The sequence below is a fragment of the Phoxinus phoxinus genome (assembly GCF_949152265.1).
Source record: "Phoxinus phoxinus genome assembly, chromosome: 24".
In the NCBI taxonomy this organism is placed as follows: Eukaryota; Metazoa; Chordata; class Actinopteri; order Cypriniformes; family Leuciscidae; genus Phoxinus; species Phoxinus phoxinus.
In genome coordinates this window covers 9,046,089-9,072,402 of record NC_136899.1, presented here as the reverse complement: position 1 = coordinate 9,072,402, position 26,314 = coordinate 9,046,089, and the positions used below count along the sequence as shown (strand labels likewise).

The 26,314-nt window shown below is 38.7% G+C and overlaps 1 protein-coding gene and 1 long non-coding RNA gene across 14 annotated transcripts in view; one reads left to right on the top strand and one right to left on the bottom strand.

Moving 5' to 3' along the window:
• phldb2b (pleckstrin homology-like domain, family B, member 2b) overlaps positions 1 to 26,314 on the bottom strand; it is a 44,155-nt gene that overhangs the window by 17,278 nt on the left and 563 nt on the right. For 10 of the 13 annotated variants that reach the window (XM_079602249.1, XM_079602254.1, XM_079602255.1 and 7 more), the window contains exons 2-8: positions 19,420 to 19,488; positions 19,228 to 19,351; positions 17,577 to 17,759; positions 12,521 to 12,640; positions 9,576 to 10,732; positions 3,348 to 3,689; positions 1,011 to 1,148 (exon numbers count right to left, since the gene is read on the bottom strand). In XM_079602249.1, coding sequence (XP_079458375.1) covers positions 1,011 to 1,148; positions 3,348 to 3,689; positions 9,576 to 10,732; positions 12,521 to 12,640; positions 17,577 to 17,759; positions 19,228 to 19,351; positions 19,420 to 19,488 — 2,133 coding nt within the window. Of the gene's footprint in view, positions 1 to 1,010; positions 1,149 to 3,347; positions 3,690 to 9,575; positions 10,733 to 12,520; positions 12,641 to 15,143; positions 15,713 to 17,576; positions 17,760 to 19,227; positions 19,352 to 19,419; positions 19,489 to 26,314 lie in introns of those variants that run through there. The other 3 variants (XM_079602251.1, XM_079602252.1, XM_079602253.1) reach the window with 1 other exon arrangement.
• On the top strand, positions 15,373 to 18,872 carry LOC306992934. The gene is made up of 3 exons (XR_013796367.1): positions 15,373 to 15,414; positions 18,294 to 18,319; positions 18,781 to 18,872. It is a non-coding gene; the product is annotated as an uncharacterized lncRNA (long non-coding RNA).

Sequence of the window (26,314 nt, the reverse complement as noted above, 5' to 3'; positions counted from 1 at the left end):
TCACACAAATAAAAAGAGGCCCACGTTCTGAACTCATAAAAGCCCAGCCTCATAAAACTACAAAACAACACTGACATTATGGGTTTGTTGAATGGAAGTCTAATGGAACAGCTGACTTAGCAGGAACTGCTGGCACAAGACCAACCAAATAATAATGCTTTTTGAAGGATCATATGATACTAAAAACTAGATTAATGGATACTGAAAATTCAGGTTTGACATCACAGGAATAAATTACACTTTAATATATATTTAAATAGAACACAGCTCTTTTAAATAGTAATAATATTTTACAATATTACAGTTTTTTCTGTATTTGAGATCAAATACAGTAAATGCATCTTTGGTAAGCATTATTCTTGGTGAGCATTATTCTTTCAAATACATTAATATATTTCATACTTATTTCAAACTTTTGACAGGTAGTGCAAATTCAAAACAAGTTGACCTTGAAAAACTTTCTACACTACTTTGAAAACACTTATCGAGTTATTGTTCACTTCATTGCATGATTGTAACATCCATTCTCTGACATCTAAAGTTGCTTGTCCCACCCCAAGTTTCTTCTTATTGGTCCATTGTTTTTAGACTGACTGCAACAGCCAAAGAAATGCAGTAACAGAAAGAGTTAACAGTAAGAGTTTGTCTGGGCCTTTAAACCTCACTAGAACCTCACAGAGAGAAAGGAGCAAATAAGAGAAATGAGGATGACAGGAAGGGAAAGTGCATTAGAGTGGAGGGCGGAATAGAAGTGCATTATTGAAATCAAATCATTATTGAAATGTGTAGTTTAAAGGGAAAAACAGAGAAAGTGAGGCTTGAAGTGAGAGAAAGTTAAACGGGTTTAGGCTTGGCAGGTCAAACCTCCTTGTCTAACTGCGTTCCTCATCACAGCTCCCGATTACTTCGCCACATGCACAACTCTCCCACATAGACACTCTTCTTCCATTACTCCCACCACCCCAGATCTCTCCCACTCCCTATATGACCTACGGATGTGTCAACTGTACCTCTCTGATGGACTCCTCCATCTGGTTATCCAGGTCTTTGATCTTCAGCTCTAACTCTTCCATGTTGTTCAGAACCTGGATCCTCTCCTCCTCTATACGCCTTACGTCCAGCTTCAGCCGTGCGTCGTCCTCAGACACCTGTTGAAGACATGATACTATAAGCAACCACATAACTGTTCTGTACAATGCAGTGAGAATTAAAATATTATTATAAAAGACTTTAGCTCAGTTCCAAACAGTGTTGTTTTTGTTGACTAAAACCGAAACAAAAAAAGGACAAGCAAATAACTAAATTACTAAAACTTAAGCTAAAATTAAAATGTAACTAAAAATATGATGTTGGCACAAAGGAGTTTATTTTTAAATGGTTTGATTTACAGTATGGAGTGCTGAACCATTTACACGGCGGTAGGATTTTAAATTCGTCATTCAAAATATCTCATCAGAGTCTCATTGGCTACAATTTTTTTGGGGTTCCCTTAATATACACTCATCATATAGCCCCTGAATAAATCAATTTGAATAATTTGTCCTCCAATCCAATTAGTTGTCCTCCAATCCAATTATTTTTGTGGCCACATGTACAAGATGAGCAACTTTCGATCTTAATCTTACAAATTATTCTGTCAAAAGTTTATCAAAGTGCTAACAACAAACCAGTGTTATTATTAACTATTAAAAATTGTTTGTCTTAAAATAAAGCTGAAACAAAATAACATTTATAAAACTTTACTTAAACTTCAATTAAATCAGAAATGTTGTCTTGGCAATTAACTAAAGATTGAAATTGAAGGTCAAATTTAAAATGAAGTACTAAAATTACCAACTAACGCTTAATAGAGCTAAATAGGATATTTAAAATATTAAAAATCACACAACAACATTACTGAAACTAGTAATTCAAAGCCGCACTGGACCATTTCAAAGCAGTCACTTATTAGGTTCCTAAGGGACCTACCTAATATGTAGACAACACTCGGCAAGGCAGCTCACTAGGCTTCGGAACAGAGCTATCATATGCATTTCTCTTTCGTTCAGGTATGTACACATTTCTCAGCAGCTATTAGAGAATGTTTAAATGTCCAAACTCAACTTTTTTATTAATGTTGGGTTTTGTATTGATCCCTAACGCTACATTTAGAACTGCATTCAGGGCTATGTCAATGCAAGTAGTGTAAAGCCTTTTAATGCAATCCATAGCATGGACATGCCCCCTTCTGGCAGCTGCACTGATCTTTAGCTCTGAGAAACAGGATTCACTGAATGAAACTCCAACGATGAATGGGTCCAACGGAAACTTTGAGGAACAGAGGGGTGGGGAGATACATACTCGATTTCCTAATCCAATTATTTATCTAGGTTTTCAATATCCGTGAAAGGCAATCTGCTTATTTTGAGTTTTATAAGCAACAAGTTGACCTGCGACCTGGAAGAATCCACATGCACGTGCATGTATGATTAGGTATGGGTGAATTTTTCCATTGTGTGAGGCAGAGATCAACCAAACACAATGCGCATGACCCTGCTATATTTGGACAGTGATGTTTATATCTTCTCATCACAGTTTATACTACGGAGGGCCTGTCTCTGAGCTGCTCTTTCTGTGCGGTCTTAAAGGGACTTTATAGTTTCTATAAACTGGTTTCTAAAGTCATATTGTGTTCTATAGCATATATATTTAGATGGATAAATAATAGAACCAACGCATGACTGCTGCTCCTGTGCGGAAGACTAATTAGATGAGTCTATATGGGAGTTGAAGGGAAGACACCCGCACATTCCTTCACGAATTAAAGTGTGCATGAGGTTATGTGCATGCCAAGGAAGGGTGGGAAACTCTTACAACCTCTCCAAAAGGTCACAGGAATTAGCAGTAAGGAAACAGCCTAGCTTTACAAACGGTTCAATTACCTAACTAAATTAAAACACACACTGTATGCAGAAAAGACTTCCTGCATAAAGCCATAGCGGAAAACAATCTGTCGGAGTAAAGCTGAAGGTCATCTGACTGGCACAGACCAATCAAACAAACACATGACTTCAGGTCCTCTCAGAGTATAATTGTATAGGCCTGATATGACGAAACCAAAGTCCATGGTTTATATAATATAATGAATTGTTTAATAAATTAAAATATAGAAATGAAAATTTAGAAAATATATTATTCTTATATTATATATTGCATGGCCCCAAAAAGTATGTGGACATTTAAAATGTCTTGATGCAATGCAAATGACACCAAATGGTCCCAACTAAGGTGATTTTTAATAGATGCATGAAGTCAGTTCCTCTCATTCATTAATTTTTAAAACTAGCTTAAGTGGCTTTACCAATTACCTTGTTTATCCGTGTCAGCCGAGGAGAAGGGGTGGGGGCGGAGCCAAGGACAGCTGTTGTCTCCGCCCTAAGTTCTCTGTGTCCACTGTTCTTGAACTGTCGTACCCGTCTCTCCTCGCTGCCCCGGGTCTCCCGGGCTTTAAGCCCGTAGTCGTTTTCAGCAGAAATGCTGGCTGACAAACTAGCAGAGTCTGAGAACGTAGACTCATCATCTGACACCTGTAATTTCTCCAGCTCCTTGTTGATCTTCTGCAAGTCTGCGACAGCCGAGCCAGTATTGTCCTGCTCTGCGCGACCCAGCCCAGAACACAGATTGAGGATAGTCTCCAGACGCTGACGTTCCTATGGATCAGACAGAAAGAGGGAAAAAAAAAAATGTTTGACAAAATGCATTCATACACATGCAGCATCAAACTTAAAAAAAAAAAAAAAAAACAAGACCGCTGGAGGGAATAAGTTTGGAAATATTTCTCACCTTTGAGATGCACACAGATTTACCTGCAGCAGTTCTGAACATGTCAGCATGAGATATGTCTCCAAATAACAAACATTTCACACTAATAGCCCATGGGCAATATAAAGAAGAGCATTACTTCTATTCCTTCAAACATCTTCAAGAAGATCCAATATCCAAACATCTTTGATTCAAACATTTAAATGAAAAAATGCGGAAAAGCTCGTTTGACAGCACCAAACTGTGGTCGGAGGAAGACCAGATGGAGACAACCAGGCATATACATCCAAACAAAATCCTGGCTTATGAGGGAGTGCACTTGGCTTAAAACAACCCTGTTTTTATCGACTGATATGGAAATGCAAACAGCAAGTTCAGGCGAGCATTTCCAGAGCCAAGAAAAATTATCACACAGGTTCATATAACTGTGAATGAACAACCCGACCTGCATCATAAGCACATTAACAGTTATTAAATTCATAAAGAAGACATTTCCTTGTAAACTGAAACCTGGTCCACAAAACAAGCCCAGCATTTTTACGCATTGGCATGATCCCATTTATCAGAGAGCTCTACTTACCTTGTCAACATATTCAGAGGTCAGAGGGCACATGGTGACCTCCACCTCCTCACAGGAGAAGATCATGCCATCATCAAAAAGATGCTAGGATCAGTAAAGTTCCTCAGCACAGTACGCATAAATGACAGAGAGACATGAACTCAACAACTTCAGCGCCACACCAAGCCGGTGTCAGAAACACAAACCCTCTGACGGGAGGTCGATGAGCCGGTGGGAAGGGAGATTGCGAATGGGAGAGAGAAAGAGAGAGGGAGATGATGGTGCTCTCGGGAACTGGGCAGAGAGTGCAACTGGACCCAATAAAAACTGCTGGCACTAGATGGGAAAGGATATACAAATAGTGCGTATAAATAGTCATGAGTAATAACAAATATTACTCACGACACGCTATCAGCCCCAATGCATGAGCGAAGGGCAAAACTTCACTGGATCCTTGACCAGGGATATGAAAGGCAATGTAAATAATCCTAAACAATTTACATAAAATTTCTGTATCAATTCAAGGTCAATCTAGTTTATCTATGGCACACTTACATTGTGAAGCTGGCATGTTTTAACGGAAAAAAGCGTCTCTGTTCACTAGACATTCAAATTCATTGTTTAATCAGTCAAAATTTTTGCAAGCAACATATTAATATTAATTAATTCATTGCGAGTAAATATAAAAATAGATCTAAAATGCATGAAATTAAATTTCCCAGTGCTGCTGCCATAGTTTTCTACAAATATTTTAGACCTCATTGGGGTCTGAAACTGAAAAAAAGAAGAAGAAAAAAACACAACCGCACATGCAATGCAACTGTGTGCCATCATTAAATGAATGTGTTTTTCTTTTTTTTAATCATGTACGACCAGGCCTAAAGTCTGTAATATTACATTCCTCTGAGAGAGTATGTTTTTCTAAGAAACCCTGTGAAAGCCTATGTGTGGATATACATCTCCACCTGTAGCCGCCTTGTTTTCACTCAGTTCTGGCCTTGTAAATATCACCAGCCTGTAGTTGTGGTGCTAACTAATAAGTGGGCGGCCTACGCTGATGGTTTGGCCTCTGCCCAGCAGGGCGGCGCCACAGGTGGCCTCCCTTAACCACAGCGTACAAAAACTCTGATGCCTTTCATTTGAACCCCACAGAGAGCAGCTGAAAAGCAAGAATGGAGCATGTTAGCGTAGGCAATTTGCCAGCATCTTCTGCAGCTGTGGGCGCCCTCCCAGAGAGAGTGTGTTCAGGAGGCCGGGTTCAATGAAAGTGGATGTGGTTCTGGGCTGTCAAGCTGTCTATTAATAGGAGGTTTATACAGCCACACCTCTGCTTGGGTCTTCCACCGCATCCACTACAGAGAACGAGAGGGGCCTTCCTGCAGATGGTCTGTTTCTTATAACTGAGTGGAATGCCAAAGCACAGGTTTAGTGGGGAGATTAATTATACTGCTGGTGGGATCCCCTGTATCTGAGCTCCCTCAAGATCCCGTATTGCAAGAAGAATTGAAATATCACCAGCTTTTCACTTGATACCCGTCACAATGAGGAAAGAAAATAGGGTCATGGAAGAGGAATGTCAAATATTTTAGAAGAAATCAAATGTCCTTTATATTCGGTGAGTTTTAAGAAGAATGATATGGAATAAAAATAAAAAGGAAACAGATGATTGGACATGCAAATGTTTGAATACTTCTATACCGGTAATTACATGCGTACTTTGTGTTAAAATCAACATGAAACAGAATTTAAAACCCATTTTACTTGCGTAACGTGACATTAATGTGACATTGAGAAAAAAAAGGGTGGGATTTTTGTCATCAGGAATTGATTGGATTATGAAAGGTGGTCGTTCTATAACAGAATGGAGTCAGTACTTTATTAGATAAGGGTTAATCGGCATTAAAATACGGTCAACTATCGTCAGGAGTTAAAGAGGTTATAGTATGTACAAATAGTAATTTGGCTATAGATTAATTTATATGTACCTGACATCCACAGAAAAGGAATGACGTTCAGAGGAAGAACAAATTCTTACATTAGAATATATGATATACAGAAACATGTACACAAGTAAATCGTTTTTTTTTTCATGTTGACTTTAAAGTTGTGATTGAATGGAAGTAGCAATAGATCTTTTCTTCCATATTATGATGTACAGTGAAACGAATTATAAAATAAAATATAGCTGCAAGCAGCGATTACGGGCCCAAGCCGGTGGCACCGCCACCCTGGTGCCTTTAGTTGCACTAAAGGCACCGAGGTGGCGGTGCCACCGGCTTGGGCCCTCCATCGCTGCTTGCAGCTATATTTATTTATATATATATATATATATATATATATAAAAAACCGCCACCCCGGTGCCTTTAGGGTTCCTGTGCACGACGGGCAATAACGTAACTCCGCTTTGACTGTCGAGAAGAAGTCTGCTTTAGAGCTTGCATCAGTGTGGGTTCTGCAAAAGTGCGCATCGAGGGCACATATCAACCACAAAGTATGCGTGAACACCCTTCTGAAACCTAAAATGAAAAATTAGACACCCTACAGTCTCATGGACTTAACGGTAACGGACACATGAAATCAGCAGCCATTGTAAGTACACAAGACCAAAAATTCATATGAAGTGTGGTATATATATTCATTGAAATTACTGTACTTTAAAACACTTTTTTAAAAGAAAAAACACATGTATACATAGTATAAAACACTAGATGGCACAATATACCTATTTTTAATAGAGTCTTTCTGCCCCCCTCCCCACACACACAGACACACACGGGGGGGGGGGGGGGGGTGTCAGACAGACAGACAGACAGACACACGCACACACGCACACACACACACACACACACACACACACACACACACACACAGAATGGCAGGGGAAACTCTGTCGGAGAGAGACAAAACCACATTCAAACCAAAATATCTGACTTCCTGTTGGTCGGAGCTAATGACTGTAAATGAGAAAGTTGTCCGGCTCGATAAGCACAATATACATACCGAGTTTTGTGACTGTAGGTAAAAATAACCCCCCCCCCACTTTAGTCAAAAGCATCTTGAAAGTAACACACTTCCTGCTGCCAGTTGGTGGCGCTATAACTTTGACTCACATTAGTTACATCCATGTGATCGGCCTCTTACAAAAAACACACTACTGAAGTTTCATCAAGATCAGTTAATGTATGAAGACGTTATAACACATCGTGTTTCTCTTTTCTCGCCATAAATTCGTTTCCTCGCCACGGCCAAACCGTTCGAGATATCAAAAATCCGTCCGCAATTTAGCATCCTCCATGTCTTGACTTCATGTTGACTGAGTTTGGTGGCGATCGAAAGAATTTTCAAAGAGGAGTATATAAAATTCCAGGGGGATTCGTTTTTAAACAACCCATAATAGCCGACTTTCTGTTGGACTGGCGTAAAACTTAGAGCACGAAAGTTGTTCGGCCCGATGAGATCTATATGTGTACCGAGTTTCATATTATTACATGCAAACGTGTTTGATATATGGACCAAGTTTTCGGACCACGTTCAAGGGGGCGCTGTTGAGCTCCCCTGCCACGCCCGGGTACCAGCTTCAGTCCGGCCCTGATGGCCGCGGGCTCTGACCTGTGTGCAAAGTTTCAAGAGTTTTCGAGCACGTTAAGGGCCCCAAAAGTGCCCGAGAAGTCCCACACAGCAGAGAAAGGGTTAAAATAAAGCCCCCCTCCTCTCTCACACACACAGACACCGAGAGAGACTGGCAAAATTCCCATCAAATCACATTCAAACCAAAATATCTGACTTCCTGTTGGTCGGAGCTAATGACTGTAAATTAGAAAGTTGTCCGGCTCAGGGAGATAAATATAAATACCGATTTTTGTTACTGTAGGTAAAACTAATACCCCATTTTTGACTAAAGGTGGCGCTACTGAGCCCCTTATCACGCCCGTTTCTGAAACTTTGCACAAGTGTACTAGGCAATAAATGTAAAGTGTCTGTCGAGTTTCATGCAATTTCAAGCATGTTAAGAGTCTCAAAAACTTTAAAAAAGAATATTAAAGTTTGATGCGTTGCCATGGCAACAGTATTTAAGATATCAATAATTCTTTCACAGGTCCACATCTGCCGTGTGTTTACATTATACACATAAAGTTTGAAGCAAATCGGGTAAAAATAAGAGGGTGATTTTAAAGCATTTTGAAAGTGACACACTTCCTGCTGCCAGTTGGTGGCGCTATAACTTTGACTCACAATAGTCACATCCATGTGATCGGCCTCTTACAGCGAACACACTGCTGAAGTTTCATCAAGATCAATTAATGTATGAGGATGTTATAACACACTTCCTGTTTCCAATATTCGCCATAAATTTGTTTCCTCGCCACGGCCAAACCGTTCGAGATATCAAAAATCCCCTGGCAATTTTTCATCCTCCATGTCTTGACTTCATGCACACCGAGTTTCGTGGTGATTGGTTGAATTTTCTAGGAGGAGTATTTTAAATTCCATTGCATGTGTTTTTTAAACTACGCCAAATAGCCGACTTCCTGTTGGGCTGGGGTAAAAAGTCAGAGCACGAAGGATATATGAACCGATGAGATCTATAAGTGTACCGAGTTTCATATTATTCCACGCAAGCGTGTTTGATTTATGGACCAAGTTTTCGGACCGCGTTCCAGGGGGCGCTGTCGAGCCCCCCTGCCACGCCCGGGTACCAGCTTCAGTCCGGCTCTAATGGCCGCGGGTTCTGACCTGTGTGCAAAGTTTCAAGAGTTTTTGAGCACGTTAAGAGACCCAAAAGTGCCTGAATAGTCGTAAGAAAAATAATAATAATAATAATAATAATAATAATAATAATAATAATAATAATAATAATAATAATCCGAAGGAAAACAATAGGGCCTTCGCCTTTTCAAGGCTTGGGCCCTAATAAAAAGTAGGGTTGGTTCCATCCACGGATTCTTGATTGGATGGAGGAAGATCTGAATGCGAGTTTTCTGTCGATTGTAAGTAAGGGGTGGGGTTTAAGCGGATACATACACAAGTCCTGCATATGTCACCAAAGTGAAGTCTGAAGTTTCACTCAAAGGTCACGTTATAATATTGGTTAAAATTATAAGCTCAACAAATATAAAAAATTCAAACAAATGTATGGATGAATCATTCACAATAAGGTCAATAACATGCATTTAAAGCAATACATCATCAACATAAAGTGACAAAAGTCTCTCACCAGTCTTTCGACTTCCTGTTCCCGCAGTCTTTCATCCCTCTGTCTCTGATGGTAGTCTTGAAGCTCTTCCTTTCCACTGAGAGAGCTGATGCTACCCTTTCTCTCCCTGAAGCCATTCGGCGGACCCAGCCCTGCCTTTCCGAACGACTGCCTCCTTTCCCCAAGACCGAACTCCAGAGCTGGTGAGGGACCACGCATGGCTTGCCTGTCCACTTCTGAGTAGGAGCTGGTGGAAGTCAAACTCACCTTCTTGGCTTGCCGTGGGCTGGTGGCTTCTTCTGATGTCATTGTGACATCCGGAGGGGCTACGGTGTGTTTGGTACCAGGTCTGGTGGACAGTGAGATGGAGACTACTTCAGAATGACCATTCTGGTGTTTGGGATCAAAGGCTCCAGTTGGGCGTGAAAGATGGCCGTCGGGAGACCGATAGCTTGGCAGAAGGGAGAGTTGGGCATCGGTGGGTCTATAGAGGCGTGGTAGGGAGCGACTGTGCGAGCTCATTCCTGTAAGTGACCCAGCGGAGTACTTTCGTTGCCGTGGAGCGGGCTCGAGTCCACCATTACGTCCTGCATCTGGGGTGTGGAATCGACGAGCCAGACGGGGACTGGAAGGCATGCTAGCTGCACCACTACCGCCCCCTGGTGCTGGAGGGAGGGAATCAGTCTTACTGGTGGACGAGCCGTTCCACATTAAGAGTGCTGAGCCTGAGGTTGCAGCATGGCGACTGTCTGACGTATTGAGAAGCAGACTATCCTGAGATTGATTCCGGCTCATGGGTCGAGAATAAGGAAGTGATGCGTCGCGATCTCGAGGGTCGGAACTACGAGGAGATGGAGGCATGCTGCTGGATGAATGCATTGGCACTCTGGCCACAAGCAGTGGCCGTTCAGAGCTGTACAATCGGCGGGCTTGTTCCTGATACGATATTGGGGAGGATGAGGCAATGGGTGACAGCAAATTGGGTGTGGTGGGTGGAGACTGTGTCATGCTGAAGTAGGAGGGGCTTGAGTCCCCATTGGCTCGCAAACTGTTCTCCAACGCTTGCTTCTTTTTTTGTAAAGTGTCCATCAAATCGCGGAGCTCAGAGACGGAGCGCATCCCTCTTGAGCCAGAGCCACCCAGACAGTGACTGAAGTCACTGCTGAACTTCAGATAATCTAAAAATAACCACAAGAAAGGGTCTTCAGAAGAATAAACAAGAGTTTTTTTACTAGCAGCTTCATTTTTGAAAAGGTCAGACTATTACAAGCATGAGAAAGTGGTTATGAGAGTTATATAACTGTCTGCTTGGGTGATTGTTAACTCCTGGAATTGCTTTAATTGTTTGCAGGAGTACAGGGAGCTCTGACTGCTGTACCTGAGAATCATTTGACCTGCAATGAACTGGAACAAAAACATCATCAGTTTTCCCTCAGGGATAAATTTTTTTTAAGTCCATCCACCTTGCTGTCAAACTATTCCACATGATCTACAGCTTAAACTAGCATACACCTGGTCAGTTGAGAGAGACATTATCAAAAAACAGATACTGACCAAAGCAGATACTGACTGTACAACATTTTCTAGAAACAGAAAGGGAAACAAAAAAACCCTCCCTTTATAATTGTAATTTGTTTAATACTATAATTTAAAAAAAAATGTAGATGAACCAGCACAGGCTAAGTAGAGATTGGATAAAAGACAGCAATGTTTGATTTGGCCTCTAGGTTTGCTATTCTATCTCCCTCCTTCACAGAAAGATTTTTCTCATCTGCTTTCTGGAGAAGAGTTAAGTTTCAATCTGCCACGTGCCAAGAGAGCGAAGATCAAAGAAATCCCACTTCAGATGACTGACGTGAATGCTCATAAAACACATAAACCTGCACATGCCAAGAAAAATCCCTTTATCTCTTTAAGGTGTGTGTGTGTGTGTGTGTGTGTGTGTGTGTGTGTGCGTGTATTTGGCTGGAGCAGAACTTTAATCATGGAAGAATCTCACACGTGAAGGTAACGAAGGAAGTAAAGCAGAAACTGAAAGATATATAACAAGGATGAAAGGTTAAAGGAAAGGCATGCAAGATCACACAAACTTTGACCATATATGGGGAGGTTCTGGCTCACTATTTAGCAACAAGCTCACTTTTTATGGCTACCTTAAGAAACTGATGCATGCTGCTGATGTATATATACCACTCTGGTAAACTCGAATCCCTATAAACCAACTAGACAGTAACATAAGGTTTAAAGTTTACCTTATTACAATATAGTGAGCAAAGTCAGTCCCAGAATGTGTGTTTTTCCCAGGTTTGCTATGTACGATGCACTTTGAGTGAGTGGGTTCACTTTTGTTTATGTGAAGATTCATTCCTGCTGTCTAGCAACACAGTGTGAGAGCGAGAGAACGACTGAGAGGAGGTGGTAATAATTTATGTCGCTCTCTACACCTCACTCAAAACGTTCAATCAATCAACGGGGTGAATCCAAACCACATCTGTTTACAGATCACACATTCCATGAGACAGACTGGCTCCCTAAATGTGTGTGGGTTTGCTTACATATACTAGAGTTAGTTAGCTAAATCTGGCAAACCGTGTGTGTGTGTTTATGTGTATATATATATATAGATGCCTTGTCTGTAAAATAGACGTTTAGCACCCTTAAAAGAGTTCTGTTTCATCAAAGGTTTAGAGGATCCAATTGCAGACTGTAAAAAAAAAAAGAACTGTGACAGGTAACTGAAACCATGTACTATACACGCACGCACACACACACACACAGAGACTCCATGGATGATGAGCTGGCATGTTGTGATATGGGATACAGGCTGTGTGTGTGCACAAAAGATCAGTGGTTTCAGTTCCTGAGGGCGTTTAGGTGCAAGAGATGGAAAGTTAAAGAAGAAAGATGAAGGAAAGATGATGGTGATGGTAAGATAAGTTGGAACACAAGGAAGAAGGAGAGGTTACCTGTGCTGTACACCAGCGGAGAGACGGGACTCTTCTGAGGAAGCATGCTTTTCATACGGTTGGCCTCCTCGGGATGGTTAAAGCGAAAGATGTAGGATTTACCAAGGCAGAGTGTGTAACCTGCAGAGAGGGGAAAACAAACACACACAGATCAATCTGAGAAAGACAAGATTAGTGTTCATGTCACTCAAATACACATTCACCAGAAACCAACAGCACTAGAAGACACGGGGGAACATGAAATGTGAAATTACACTGAAATCTTCAAAACACTGAACCATTGATGAATCTTTCAACCACATCATTTAATTATTCAAGTTGCTACTCAGCATGGCTGCACATACTGAATTTGAAAAGCATGTTTCACCATACAAACTGATTTATACATAATTTTTTCCTCATTTTGTCTGTATAGTACTACTTCATGAGGGTCTGGGTCTGTTCTTTCCACTAATCCGAAATCAGAGACCACAGAACAGTAGATGGATACGAGCCCGGAAAAAAGTCATAGAAAGCGGAATAACAGCTCATGGAAAATATGTAGGACCTCTTTTTCCTCCTAAGTGAAACCCCAAAATATTTGCCTCAATGTTTTTTCTGCTGGATTTGAGGATGTAAAAGTAGACAGAACTTATGTGAGCATAAGAAGAAAACAATTTTGAATGGGAACTGTCTGTTAATTATCACTGGATTTCAATGCATGAGATGCTTTAAAGAAGCCTTGTGAAAGTAACTCTCAGCCCAGTTGTGCAACAAGGTCTCCACATTGTAAAACATGATATGATCAATAAGTAATGGCGATATTATGTTTTCCACTACTTTGACAAATCAAACTAAACCTATTTCATCATTTTGAAATGTTCAAAAGTTGATACGACTTGAACAGTCAATTTGATAACCTTTAAAAATAATGCAGCAACTGAACTTAAGCTTTTAAGTTGAAGTATGTAGAAATATTGTGCAGTGCATGTGTTTGTCCAGCACTTCACTGATGCTACAAACGTCCAGGCTTGTGTGTCATTAACATGCCAAACCCCTGACATTCTTAAATCTGCCTCACACATTCTGGGGTTTGGTACACTGGCAGAACATTTCTTCAAAGCTTTCTCTGGACTTCCTTTTAATGTGTCACGGAATGGACAAATACAGCTTGAGCTGCGGGATGCACTGATTTCATAACAACAGATGGACACAATGTGAAGGAAAATAAAATCCTGAGTCAGTCACTTCCAAAGGCATAACACGTCCAGAGCAACACTTCACAGTCATGAAACAGAAACATAAACAGACACACGTGTGCGTGCACACACACACACACATTCGTAAGTGTTTAGTCTACACAGCTGTGCTCCTAAGGCTAAATAAATACACTATCAAAAGAACAAAGATATACACATCTAAGCTTGGCAACCAAAGTGACTGTATTGCAAATCTGTTTCATGTACTTCCATGCAGAATACATTTGTGTAGGTTCATAAAAATGTTTCCAAGACTTTCATGAAAGTTTACACTTGTAGTTTATAGCAAGTCCTTTCCTGCCCTTCTGCCCCACAAATGAATCCACAAACACAGCTGCTTCATCTTATAAACTTTCTGTTTTAAAGTCAGGCTTGGATTAAAAATAAGATCCCTTTGATCGCATAATCACATGTGCATGTTCCTTTATGAACAGTTCCGTGCTCAAATGATTGGATTAACCCGGCACCACAAGGAAACAATCTTCTGGTACAATAAAACATTTAATATATCTGTGTAATGCTATAAATTAGAGGAGAGAAACAGTTAAGATCATAGCATGGATATTAGGTAGGCCTAAATGTTATTTGATAAGAAGAAGGAAACCTTATCTGGCCTGTTGCTCAGGAAACATAAGCATCACAGTTCATGTGCTGACATGCAAACACCACTAAGAGAAAACAACAATACAACAACACCTAACCATATGATATACTCTAAAACTGTTTGAGGAAAGCAATTATAACGCATGCAGTAGGCTAATCAAACTTCGAATGGCATCAAAAAACGTCATTAATGTTAAATAATTATGTTTCCTACATTTTCCATTTTGACTTCAAATTAAACGGTGGTGGCATAATTATTTCAGTATTATTTAAATACTTTTAATTTGATTATCACAATAAATTCATACAAAAAAAAATAAAAAATACCCTGACTGACAGTGTGATGGGCAACAGCACTCTTTGTACTTGACAATCATTTACATTAAAAGATAACCTTTTCTGAAATACTTTTATTTGTAATGAATATTATAAAAGCTAGATACGCATAGCCCAAACAAGTCAATACTCCACCCATGGTCATTAATGTCAATAAATTAACAGGTTAAACATTTACATGTAGCCTATTTGTTTATTATGACATCGTAAAAAAAAAGTAAGATAAATATTAGTAGGCTTAACGGTTACAAGTAGATGCAAAAACAAAGTTTTACCAATTAAAAAAATAAGTGGCACTATGACGTGACACTACGATGCAGTGAACGAGCACGTATAGGCGGCTTCGTTGATAAGCGTTCTTGCCCTGCAGTGGATTCAATGTAAAAGTCTAAACATATCTAATCAATTAGCTGGAAGAAAACGAAAAAAAAATGAAGAAAACAAACCTTTCAGGAAGTCACATTAAGCGAGTATCTCAAAGCATGAGCGGAGTTCTGCAGTCAATTAGTGTTTCACGCCGAAAGCCATGACCCGCGTGCGTTTCACTGATACAAACTCGCGCGCGTCTCACGCGACCGCTTCACTTTCCTCCTCTCCTGAGGTCACTCAGTGAGAGAACGCTCCAAACCCAACCTAAAGGGGTGGTGCTCTTTACATACTCAAGTACAACATATGAGGGAAGTCCAGCTTATTTCACTGAAGTAACTCGCATTTGAAGTAAGTAAAAGCTTACTGTCTTTCAAAGTTGCATAGCATGAACATTGGTATGGTAGCCTAATCTCGAAAGTTGTTCTGTTTGTTAAAGCAAACACTTGTTTAGTGAAAGGGTAGACTTAACCCCACCCCCTCCATTTTCTTTGTCTACCTACTCAGAGATAAAGTTACCTGATGGAATGTTTAGAGGAGAAGAAACACAATAAAAAATCTATAGTATCAGAAATGTTTCTCAAAATACTTTCTGCACTTTCTCCAAGATATTTTCCGTTCCCTCTGCAGCATTTGCCTGTTGTTGAGTAATAATTATTTGTGCAACTATTGACTTTAACAGAAATCAATTGTTCCTCTTTCACAAGATTGAACAATCTTGATTTATTTTCTGACCTCTCCACATCATCATGGGGATGTCAGCACAAAACTCCCAGCCATCATCAATCATAGTGTAGACAATGAAAAATCTGATTTCAGTCTGGCTCAAGTCAATTGTACAAAATGTATGATGTACTGTATGTATAAAAAATAGTTTTTATTTATAGTTTTCAAAAAATTTAATGACAAGAACCCCAAAATTCTGACGAGGAACCCCCTTTCTGAAAATAAATCAGTGTAATTATCGACATAATCTCATGGCAATTCGTTAATATTTTACATTTTGGCGAATTGGTGGCTATATTTCGTATGAATTCAGATGATCTAATTTGTAAATTTATGTACTATCTTCTTATGCCCTAGTGACATGCTACGTTTAGGGGTAGGGTTAGGGGACCTTTATGCTTAGTATTTTCCTAATAATCATTCACATCGTACAAATTCATATGAAATCCCCTCCTCGTAACATTTCAGTTACATTTTCCCAGGAAATCAAATTGGAATTATTAATTAAAAATATTATTATTAGAATACAAGAGAAACATTGTAATTTGTATGGAACTTTTCACAATTAATATTGTTATTAGAAAATAAGCCAGTGTACAAGCTAAAGAAGATAGTGATGAAGAAAAACTTTCTAGAAAGATACAAGACAAATAAAAACTGTTCCCGAGCATATGACTGATTATGAACATTTTGACGTAAACAACCTTTTTTTCTACAAAGTACATATAAGACATAAAAAAACATGCACTCAGCAGTCTGTTTTTAATAATAGGGTTTCTGCTATTTACATACCAGACACCTTAGTCAGGATTAGATAACTACCCAACAGACTCACATAGTCTGGAACGTCTAATAATAGATTGAGCCTGACACCAATCAAAGAATTTGCCAATCAAATGAAGTTTTGCAATTGCCCGGGGGGACGTGACTCCACTTGTTGCGTCACAGTGAGTGGTGGAGGTGGAATAGACCTCTAACTGAGCTCTGCTGATTATTACCAGTCCTATAGCTTCTGTGCCCAAAGCATTTTGAGTTACGGGAGGTTAGCCTCAAATATGCTAATTTCTTTCTCATTGACAGCAGAGCATCCTTTTAACTAGCATGTGGCTGCTTGCTGCAATGCAGATGTATAATATGAGTTCCTCCACGACTGGGTCTCTCTTCTAAAAACATTCAAAAACGAAAAGAAATTTGTTTTAATTTGCATCACAGTCGTGCCTGTTGACATTCCCTCCCACAGAAACAAAGACAGAAGTTGGTGACCCATCTCGCAATGCTGTCAATATTTGCATTTCGTGACTGAAGAGTGTCAGAATAAGTCTGGTAAATGTTTATCTGACTCGCTCTCACTGAGATGTGAAAGACAATGAGCATTGAGGGTGATGGATCATTTGTTGAGGAACTCGGTGAGGCTAAGGAATGCAGGAATTATGGGAAAATACAACCTTGGGTTGAAAAGCTGAGCTCCAGAGCTTACTCTAACGCTTCTGGAAGCTCTGAGTCACAGTGTCGCATTAAGAAAAGATCCAAAACCACACCAATTAAACTCTGAGTGACGTCCAAAACCAAAACCCTGCTGGATAGACACATCATGCATTTCCACTATTACTTCATTCCCAGGTCATAAACCTCTATCCCCTTTTCATTTACTCAGACACTGTGTTTTCCAAAGCAAACAAACAAAAACATGCATGCAATGCATGATGGTTCTTTGTGTTAAATGCATTTTGCACTTTTACAGATGCTCTGAACTGAAGTGCTTATACTTATAATTCTGTTGTGGTTACCTTGCGTGAGTTGTGTGGGTCTGGTAACAGGGACTCCATCGAGTGAACACAGGTGTCCGCATGGGTCAAGAGTGACAAACCCTCCTCTGTTCTCAATCCTGCAGTGTTCTGCTTCAATGCCGGGACCCTCAATAGTAATGTCCTGAGGTACAGGGGCATCGTCACGGCCTATGCGTGTCACTCCTGCAGTAAAAATCAACTAAATATGAAGTATGAAGCATTTAGTGCTGCTGATTTAAATTAATCTGGAGTGTAAGAAATAAAGACTGTAAATAAATACATTTGTAGTTATGCAGTGTGGTTATCTATGTTTAAATCAGTATATCTGTAAGACAGGTGTGTTGGGATATGTTTACACAACAACGAAAAGTTTTTCCTTTTGTGTTTTCCACGGACAGACGACAACGTTGTCAAAATGATACCCGTTCACGGATCAGCGAAAACAACTAAAAACTCTGTATTATGCATCCCAGGACAGTAGGTGGCGATGTCACTTTGTAAATATTTTTGTACTATATTAGATATTTTTTTTGGAATACCATTTAACAGTTTCATACAATAAAACTATTTGTATTTTTTAATTACATTGTTATATGAAAAATATTACGTGCATATTTCGCTCACAAATCTTTTGCATTCCCCTGAGAAACTTTCCAAAAGTTTTATTACAGAAATGCAAAAGGATTGAAATATTATTTTTTTTCCTCTCATATACAGGATACTCTTGTTCCAGCTCTAAAATTGTAAGTAACTAATGTCACCTCACAAAATGATATCTGACTTCAATGCATACAGATGCATACAAAAGTCGCCAGTGGCTACTAAATTTCAAATAATAACGTAAATTATGTTTTTTGTCACATTTGCACCAATTATGTCTGGAGTCATGTTGCTGGCATCGAGATGTACTTTTCCAATGAATGGTGTGTGTTTCTGTTTTACATTTCCACTCTTCTCTGACCTCTGCTGGCTCACACACTCAACCAGTGACGCAAATCGCCCCCTTACAGTTTTAGTTCAACATCTCACAGTCTATTACTAACGGATATGTTCAAATATTTGCTCTTTTTAAATCAAAACATAATTAGACTGCCTTAAAATAGCAAGTTTAAATCAGTCTTTGTGTGTGTATGCACTATGGCAGAACTGTAATACTTGATTTTATTACTCAGCTTGACTCCTTGTCCTGTTTCTATTCTGATAGGTTGCACACTTCATTTCCTGAGCCATTCTGAGATTGCATTCCAGCGTTTACCATGGTGACCATGATAAGACGGGCAAGGAATGAGTAGGAGCTTTATGTTTGCAGATGTTATGTCAAGCTTGACACCTGTGTGTAATCAGAGACAGGTGGACCTGTCTTCCTGCCGCCTTACGTTTCTTTAAGGTAAAGTTTCAATAAGACGTATTGGGTTCCTGATTTGGGAATATTTGCATCAGAAAATCCCCATCATTTCACCCTCTTCCCTATGTGCGCTAACAATAAAAGCCGCATCCACTGTTTCATGAAGGCATATATAGACAGACAGAGGGTCTTATTTGCAGATCTATTCTTTGCAGGCCATTGTTCATGGTTATTTGATGTTATGGGTGTGAGAGAGGGAGATCGAGAGATAGGTGAAATCAAACAGATAGAGAAAAAAACACATACCCTCCTTTAAAGGTAGCAGAGTAATGGCCACACTTAGCCTTCCGCTACCCAGGCTGACTAGGTGAGGGGTCGCTGTTTGTACCTTCAGTCCTTTTCCAGTGTCAATCAGGTCCAGTGGTGGACTCTAAAACAGAGCATTAGAGCATTAACAGTTCTGACCTCAAAGAAAAGCTGAACAATTGGTCCACTAACCTTAGGAGAACCAAGGCTCTGATCGGACTCCGGTTCGAGGAGACTCGCTGGGCAGTTTGACTGTGTATCCTGTACCACACAAGGAGAACAAAGGGATGCTATGTTTTAAACATGCACATACTTTAAATGTAATCATCAAAGGCTTTAAGAAAATTTAGTCGTCATTTACTGACCCTCATATTGTTTCAAACCTGTATGAGTTTCTTTCCTCTGTTGAACACAAAAGAAGATATTTTAAAGAATGATGGTAATCAAACAGTTGATGGTACAGCCATTGGTTTCCATAGTATGAAAAAAATAATATGGAAGTCAATGGGTGCCTTCAACTGTCTAGTTACCAACATTCTTTAAAATATCTTTTGTGTTAAACAGAAGAAATTCATACAGGTTTGTTGGGGAGTAAATTATGACAAAATATTCATTTTTGGGTGAACTATCCATTTAAATCCCACAGGGACTTTATTTGTTTTTAAGTGAAACACAAATACAAGTTTTTTTTTGTCATACTACTCAGTCTTTCCATACAATAAAAGTAAATGCAGACACTGTCAAGCTACAAAAAATGAATAAAAGGTTTATATTTCTTGTATATACACTAAAAAGTTTGGGGTCGTGACGATTTTTGAATTTTATTTGAAAGAAGTCTCTTATGCAAATGGTTCATGAAAATACAGTAAAAAAATAATATTGTTAAAATATTATTACAATTTAAAATAACGGTTTTCTATGTGATGCTAAAGAAACGCGAATATGATTTGAATATGAATATGAAAGGTCTAATGGAAGGGAATTTTTTTTTCTGTGAATAAGGGACATCTCAGTTTAGATCTGTGGATTCAGAAGACCTGGATGTAGTTCAAGCATGAGTAAATCTTTTTATATTATGCTTTTCTTAGAGCTCAAAATTGCCTCAAAAAAACCTTTAACTTTATATGGAGAAAAGCAACATGAACATTCTTTAAAAAAGTTTGCGTTCCTTGGAAGGAAGAATAATATACAGGTTTGGAAAAGGATTATGGTGAGGAAATAATGACAAAATTATAATTTTACTTGTCTAAGAAGTTTAGAGAATTATACTTAAATAATACTGCAACATGGTGGTTTAGACCATGTGAAGTCTACATTAGCAAACAATTGCTGGTTATCTTTCAGTTCTAGTTTAAACACCATTGAGTGTATCCAGGTATAAGGAAAAAGCTATTATGTTTAATGGCAGTCCAGTAACAAGATAGATACCACATAGACACTCACAAACAGCCACTGAGGGCCATAAACATCAGAGTGAACATACTCGCACTCTCTAATCCAGCCGCCACACGTAACATAGGTTGGAATGTGTGTGAAAACGATTCCAAAAGGGCAAAAAAGAGAGTGGGAGGAAAAGGCAGGAATTTTCCATGTCTACTATTTCCCATGAGTCATTGGGAGTGTTTGGCATACCATGCCACTGGATTTGTAGTGAGAAATGGCCCTTGCCTCTGACAGTTGCAGTTAGCATAGAGAGGAGGGGCCCAGATACAGTACATTGCAGCTAACCCAACTCACCCAAACAGAAACATAAACATGTATACAGATGCTCCAAAATGGATATGGTTACACTTAATGTAATCATTTCAATGCATTAAAAACAAAATATCAAACCAAGTGGTTGCAGATGCCATGCTAGACTGCAGAACCAAACTCATGTTGTCTGAGCCATTTTTGCAAATTGGTTATAATGTGATTTTTAGGATGTACTGTATTTGTACTGTTGCGTTTTGATATATTTTGCAATACATTTAAGAGTTTCTTAAGTCAAAAACAGCCATTCTTATACTTTAATGTGCTATTCCTACTCAGCCTGAGAGGAATATTTGACCATTACCGCCTCACGCTGTTCCTGTTTCCTCAGATACAAAACTGACTTCCTGAATGAGGTCACTGCTGTTCAAACACCCTAATTTCCAACCCACACGCCAGGGTCCAATCAGATTGCACCTACAAACCATGCTTCTATACTACTTCTGTTTATTATATTAGTAACATGTTGGCAGTAGGCTACAGTTTTGCAAGTAAGTTTACACACCCCTTGCAGAACCTGTAGGATTTTTTAAGTTTTTTTTTTTAAGTGGTCATAAAATTTAGCACACAAATAAAGCTTTTTTTTATTTTTATAAAACAGACATTTACATTTGCCTCAATAAAATATTTAACAAACAAACAAGCAAGGAATGAGAAATTTGAAAAACTTTTTAGGCCTGCGTATAGGTACACTCCTGTTCAAAGTTAGTGGTCGGTAAGATTTTTATATTGTTTTTAAAATATGTATCTTATGCTTAACAACCTGCATTTATTTGATCAAAAATACAGTAAAAATGGTAATATTGTGAAATATTACAATTTAAAAGAACAGTTTTCTGTCTCAGTATATTTAAAAAAATGTTGTAGCTTTCTAGTATATCACTGGAGAAAATCCGATTTTATCTTACTAAGGTCACTCACTGTCCAGCTGATTTGGTGCTCAAGAAACATTTCTTATTATTATCAGTGTTGAAAACGCATGCTTCTTTATGTGTTTGTGGAAACCATGATATTGTTTTCAGGATTCTGTGATGAATAGAAAGTTCAACAGTTTATTTGAAATACTGTCGAAGTTTTTAATGATTCCTTGCTGAATAAAAGTATTAATTTCTTTCACAGTAGTGAAACTCTCTTGATTTAAAGTAAACATAAATTAAACTGCATTCAAACTAAGGTTAATTCTCTCTGAAAAAGGTCAACTTTATGTTACTTAAGTCCTTAAAGAACTTTTAGACCCTAAGTTCACGTTTGGCCACATCCCAAGGGGGCACTTGACAATAACATGACCCACTTTATAGCTCAACAACAACAACTGCACAGGAACCATAATCCCCTTCCTCAACTTTCTTTGCCCTCTTTCCAGACAGGTAGACAGGCATGCTCCTGCAGGAATGTCCCAGTGTTTTGCTTTTGAGAACTACTTGGGTATGTCACCCCAGGATGAAAATACCAGCTGCATTCCTCTCTAGCACCTCTCTGTCCAATCAGGTCTTAGGATTATAGATGTGGGCAACTGTGGGACGATAAGAGCAGGTTTGCTGTTTACACACAGGCAGATCTTTGTTAGGTGACCCTGACTATGGCTTTAATCGTCAAGACCTCTAGATGCAGATAAAAGCTGCAATGTTCAGGCATGTTCAGACATCCACAGCAAACAAAGAAGCCAGATCTTTCATAAAGACTGCGGTGGGTTATTAACATGCAGGAAAGAAATCAAATGGGGGAAGGAAAAGGGGGAGAGTGTTAATTTGAAAACAACATTTGTTTTATGAGCCACTGAGACAGGAAGAAAGATAAGACCGTGGAGAGAAAGACAGAAGTGTTACCAGAACATTGAGACGTCAGATCTTTGATGAAGAAACAGAAGGAGCAGACAAGGCCAAAATCTTACACAAAGGGCTTTTTGAGTCCTTTTGCTTTACGCAAGGCATGATGTGGGAGGACATTCCTGACAACTCCATCAGCTCAGCTGTAACGCACATGGGACGATCAAAGAAGGATCACACATTTCATAGTCTCACCCAGAGCTGCAAGACGGGTGGTGACAGCCACACACAAGTTTAGCATTTCGGCGGACGGGTGGGAGATTTAAAAAGGGAAACGGTCTGTCAACCTCCCCCTGTTTTCATTCCTTTCCCTCATCAGATCTAACAAGAACTCTGGCAGAAACATGGTTGCTTTCCAGGTCATTTCCAAATGCGTTTGACGTGGGCTGATCTTGGTTGTGATGGGGGTTCATCTTTTTGCCCTACATAGGGGCTCTGTTCAGAATGGAATACTAACTATTTACTGTATAATGCCACTCTTAAAAGTTCTTTGTTGACATTGATGGATCCTTTCAATTTTAATGTTCTTAGATTACTGAATTGTTCTTCACCCTCTGAAAAAATGCTTCCTTTAAGAGTTAATTACTGAAATGCTCTTTGGGGAACCCGAAATGGTTCTTCTATGGCACCGCTATTCAAAATTACAAATTTTAGGCATTGTTGAACATTATAAAACAGATCCTTGATTCTGATTGGTTGCATGGGCTGCGTTCAAAGTCGTTGTAAATGACTCTCCAAACCTGGCTGTGACCTCAATAAAATAAGTATTTTTATTGACTAACCCTTCGTCTAACAACTCCCCTTAGCTGTTCTAAATTCACTGTAAACCACAGCTTATTGGGCCTTATTCCTATGATAAAAGTTTCAAACATATGCATGTTACATTATCACATGACCTTATCACATGTCGTCGAGTTATTATCTTGGAAATAAAATGTCTTAATCTTTGGCAGTGCAATAATAAATAAAAAGTAATAATAAGAGATGTTAAAAGATTGTGAATGCAGGCTTTGTGCTGGCTCTGAATTTATAGTGTCATGTTAAAGAGATGCCATGACATGCTTACCTTTTATCAGGGGTCATTATCTTTTGATTAAAGTTTACACACTCGCATCTTTAACTAAATCAGCATAGAAAGCCCATCTGATCTCTCAAAGGTGACAAAGCAGCGCTGCTTATTTAGTCCAGTCTGTCACATGTGACAATGATCTCATTGTGCCTGGACCTCAGCTTAATATGGGATTCCCTTCATTACCCAAGGGTTGAAGCAGCCCCCTTGCTTCCCCTGGACACACTCAATGATGCGAGATCTTTTAGGTAGACAAACCACTCTCTGTTCTGAGTTTCCTCCCCTTCTTTAGTCTTTCACTGACTATCAGGCCACTGAAAACCATTATGTTGCATAAGGAGGGTGATATTAATGATGTTATGTTTAAAAATAACAATAGTTAGCTATAAAGACTGTAATTTCGGCAGCAAATTGGAACAGTTTATAGGGCAAATGTGACTCGCAGATATTTTGCTTTTTAATAAACGACTTAAGGAACTGAATAATAATTCGCCTGCACCATTATAATTCAAGATTTTTAAAATTGTCTGAAAAAACATATTAAGACCTTTTCAGTCATTAGTCCCAAATTCCAAAGTTAACAAATGAAAGATTGTGGAATGTTTTTACAGCTGCATCTGGCTACAGGGATAAGAGCCGTAAGGAAATCCACATTATCTGCAAAACCTTACGTAATATTATTTTAACAGTATTCCTCTCAAGCTAAGATTTATTTGAAGAAGCCATTACCATCATATAGAGCTTTTTACACGTAAAGCCACTTTAATAGGTCAGTTTACAAATTGAAGCTAACTCTTTACATGGTGCGATTGTTGTTGTTTTTCTGTTTATATGGCATTTGACATTTTTGACAATACAATACATTAACATTCACTAAATTCTCCCCTCTGACCATAATTCAGTAGGCTACTTCTTCAGATTAAAAATATAGTAAAATGAATGTTCTATATTTTGTTTCAATAATATTTATTCCTTAATATTTTGTATTTTGAGGTGATTACTTGGTACTACTAAATGATGCACCATTTATTTAATAAAATACAAATTGTTCAAATAAAAAGAAATCATATTATTTTCAATTAATGCAGTGATTAAGTTAAAAATGGAGCAAAGGTATTTAAATACATTAGCACTATATATAGATATTTACAGAGCTGTGTATTCCTAGTTGCATTTAAGAGTATTTTCAGACATTATTACTTACTTTTAATAGGTTTTGCATTTGGATATATATTTAGGCTAATCAAAGACTACTTCATTGTCCATTTAGCCTTTTCGTGTTCATAAAGCAATTGCCGTAAAAGCCACCAAGTTTCGTACCATTCAGACGAAGTAAAAACATTTAAATAAAGGTTATTTACAGGCATCTGGTTTCATAAAGAACCTGTTGCATCCATGAGACATTTTCACTGTACAAAAGGTTCTTTTGATTATAAGAACTTTGCAGTAGAAATAAAGAACCAAGGAACCAAAAGTATTAGTCCATGATTCACCTGACTTTTTGAATGCAAGCAGACCTCATGCAGATGTTCTTTTCGTGTCGCAACTGATTGACAGAATCATCACTCAACATATGCAATTACTGTCTTTGTAACATCTGCACCATACTCAACAATGATTTTCCACCTGTCCGCCAGTGAGAGCTCTGTAAGTCAGCTGGATCACAGGTTAACACACCTGAGCTAATGTAAAAGCGTTGAGTGACGGTCCAATGTTTTCACAACCATAGCATCTGGTTCACTAATAGCATCTGCATCCCTCTCGTCTGTCTGCATGTTTAAATCTTTTCATCATCTCGCAGTTACTCATGAAATAATTGCTGCTCTTATGCATGTAACTCATAACAATTGTGTGCTGAGTGTCATAGACAGTGTCATAGACAATGTTTTTACAACCGTAACATCTGGTTTGAGGGTTCTAACGCTATTTTTTTCTTTCAGGTTGGTTTAAAATAGGGCTATCATTGTCTCTGGTGTTTGATGTATGATGCCAATCTCTCAGTTCAGAGTCATGATTCAGTGCTCATGATGAATTCAACAGACAAAACACATGCTAAGTTGTGCCATGAGTCGATCGTAGAATAAGTTAAATGGAGACTGCGGCCAAAATAAACATTATCAGTCATATTTAGTAGTTTATTTAACCATTAGGCATAACCAAACAGGTAGCCTACTGAGTGATTCAGTTAGGGACACTTAAAAAAGAAAATAATATTTCTTAATTAATTTGATATTTACATGTATTTATAGAGAAGACTGAGTCACAATACGGGTGTCATTACCATCACACCAAGCAATTTTTCAGACAGGTTTATGGTGGAAATGAAAGTGATAAAATAGATCATAAGTGAACACATCTGCCAGGACAGCAGATATACTTTTTTGTTTTGTTACATTGATGATATGAAAATATGCTTGGTAACATAAAGAGCTGTTTACCT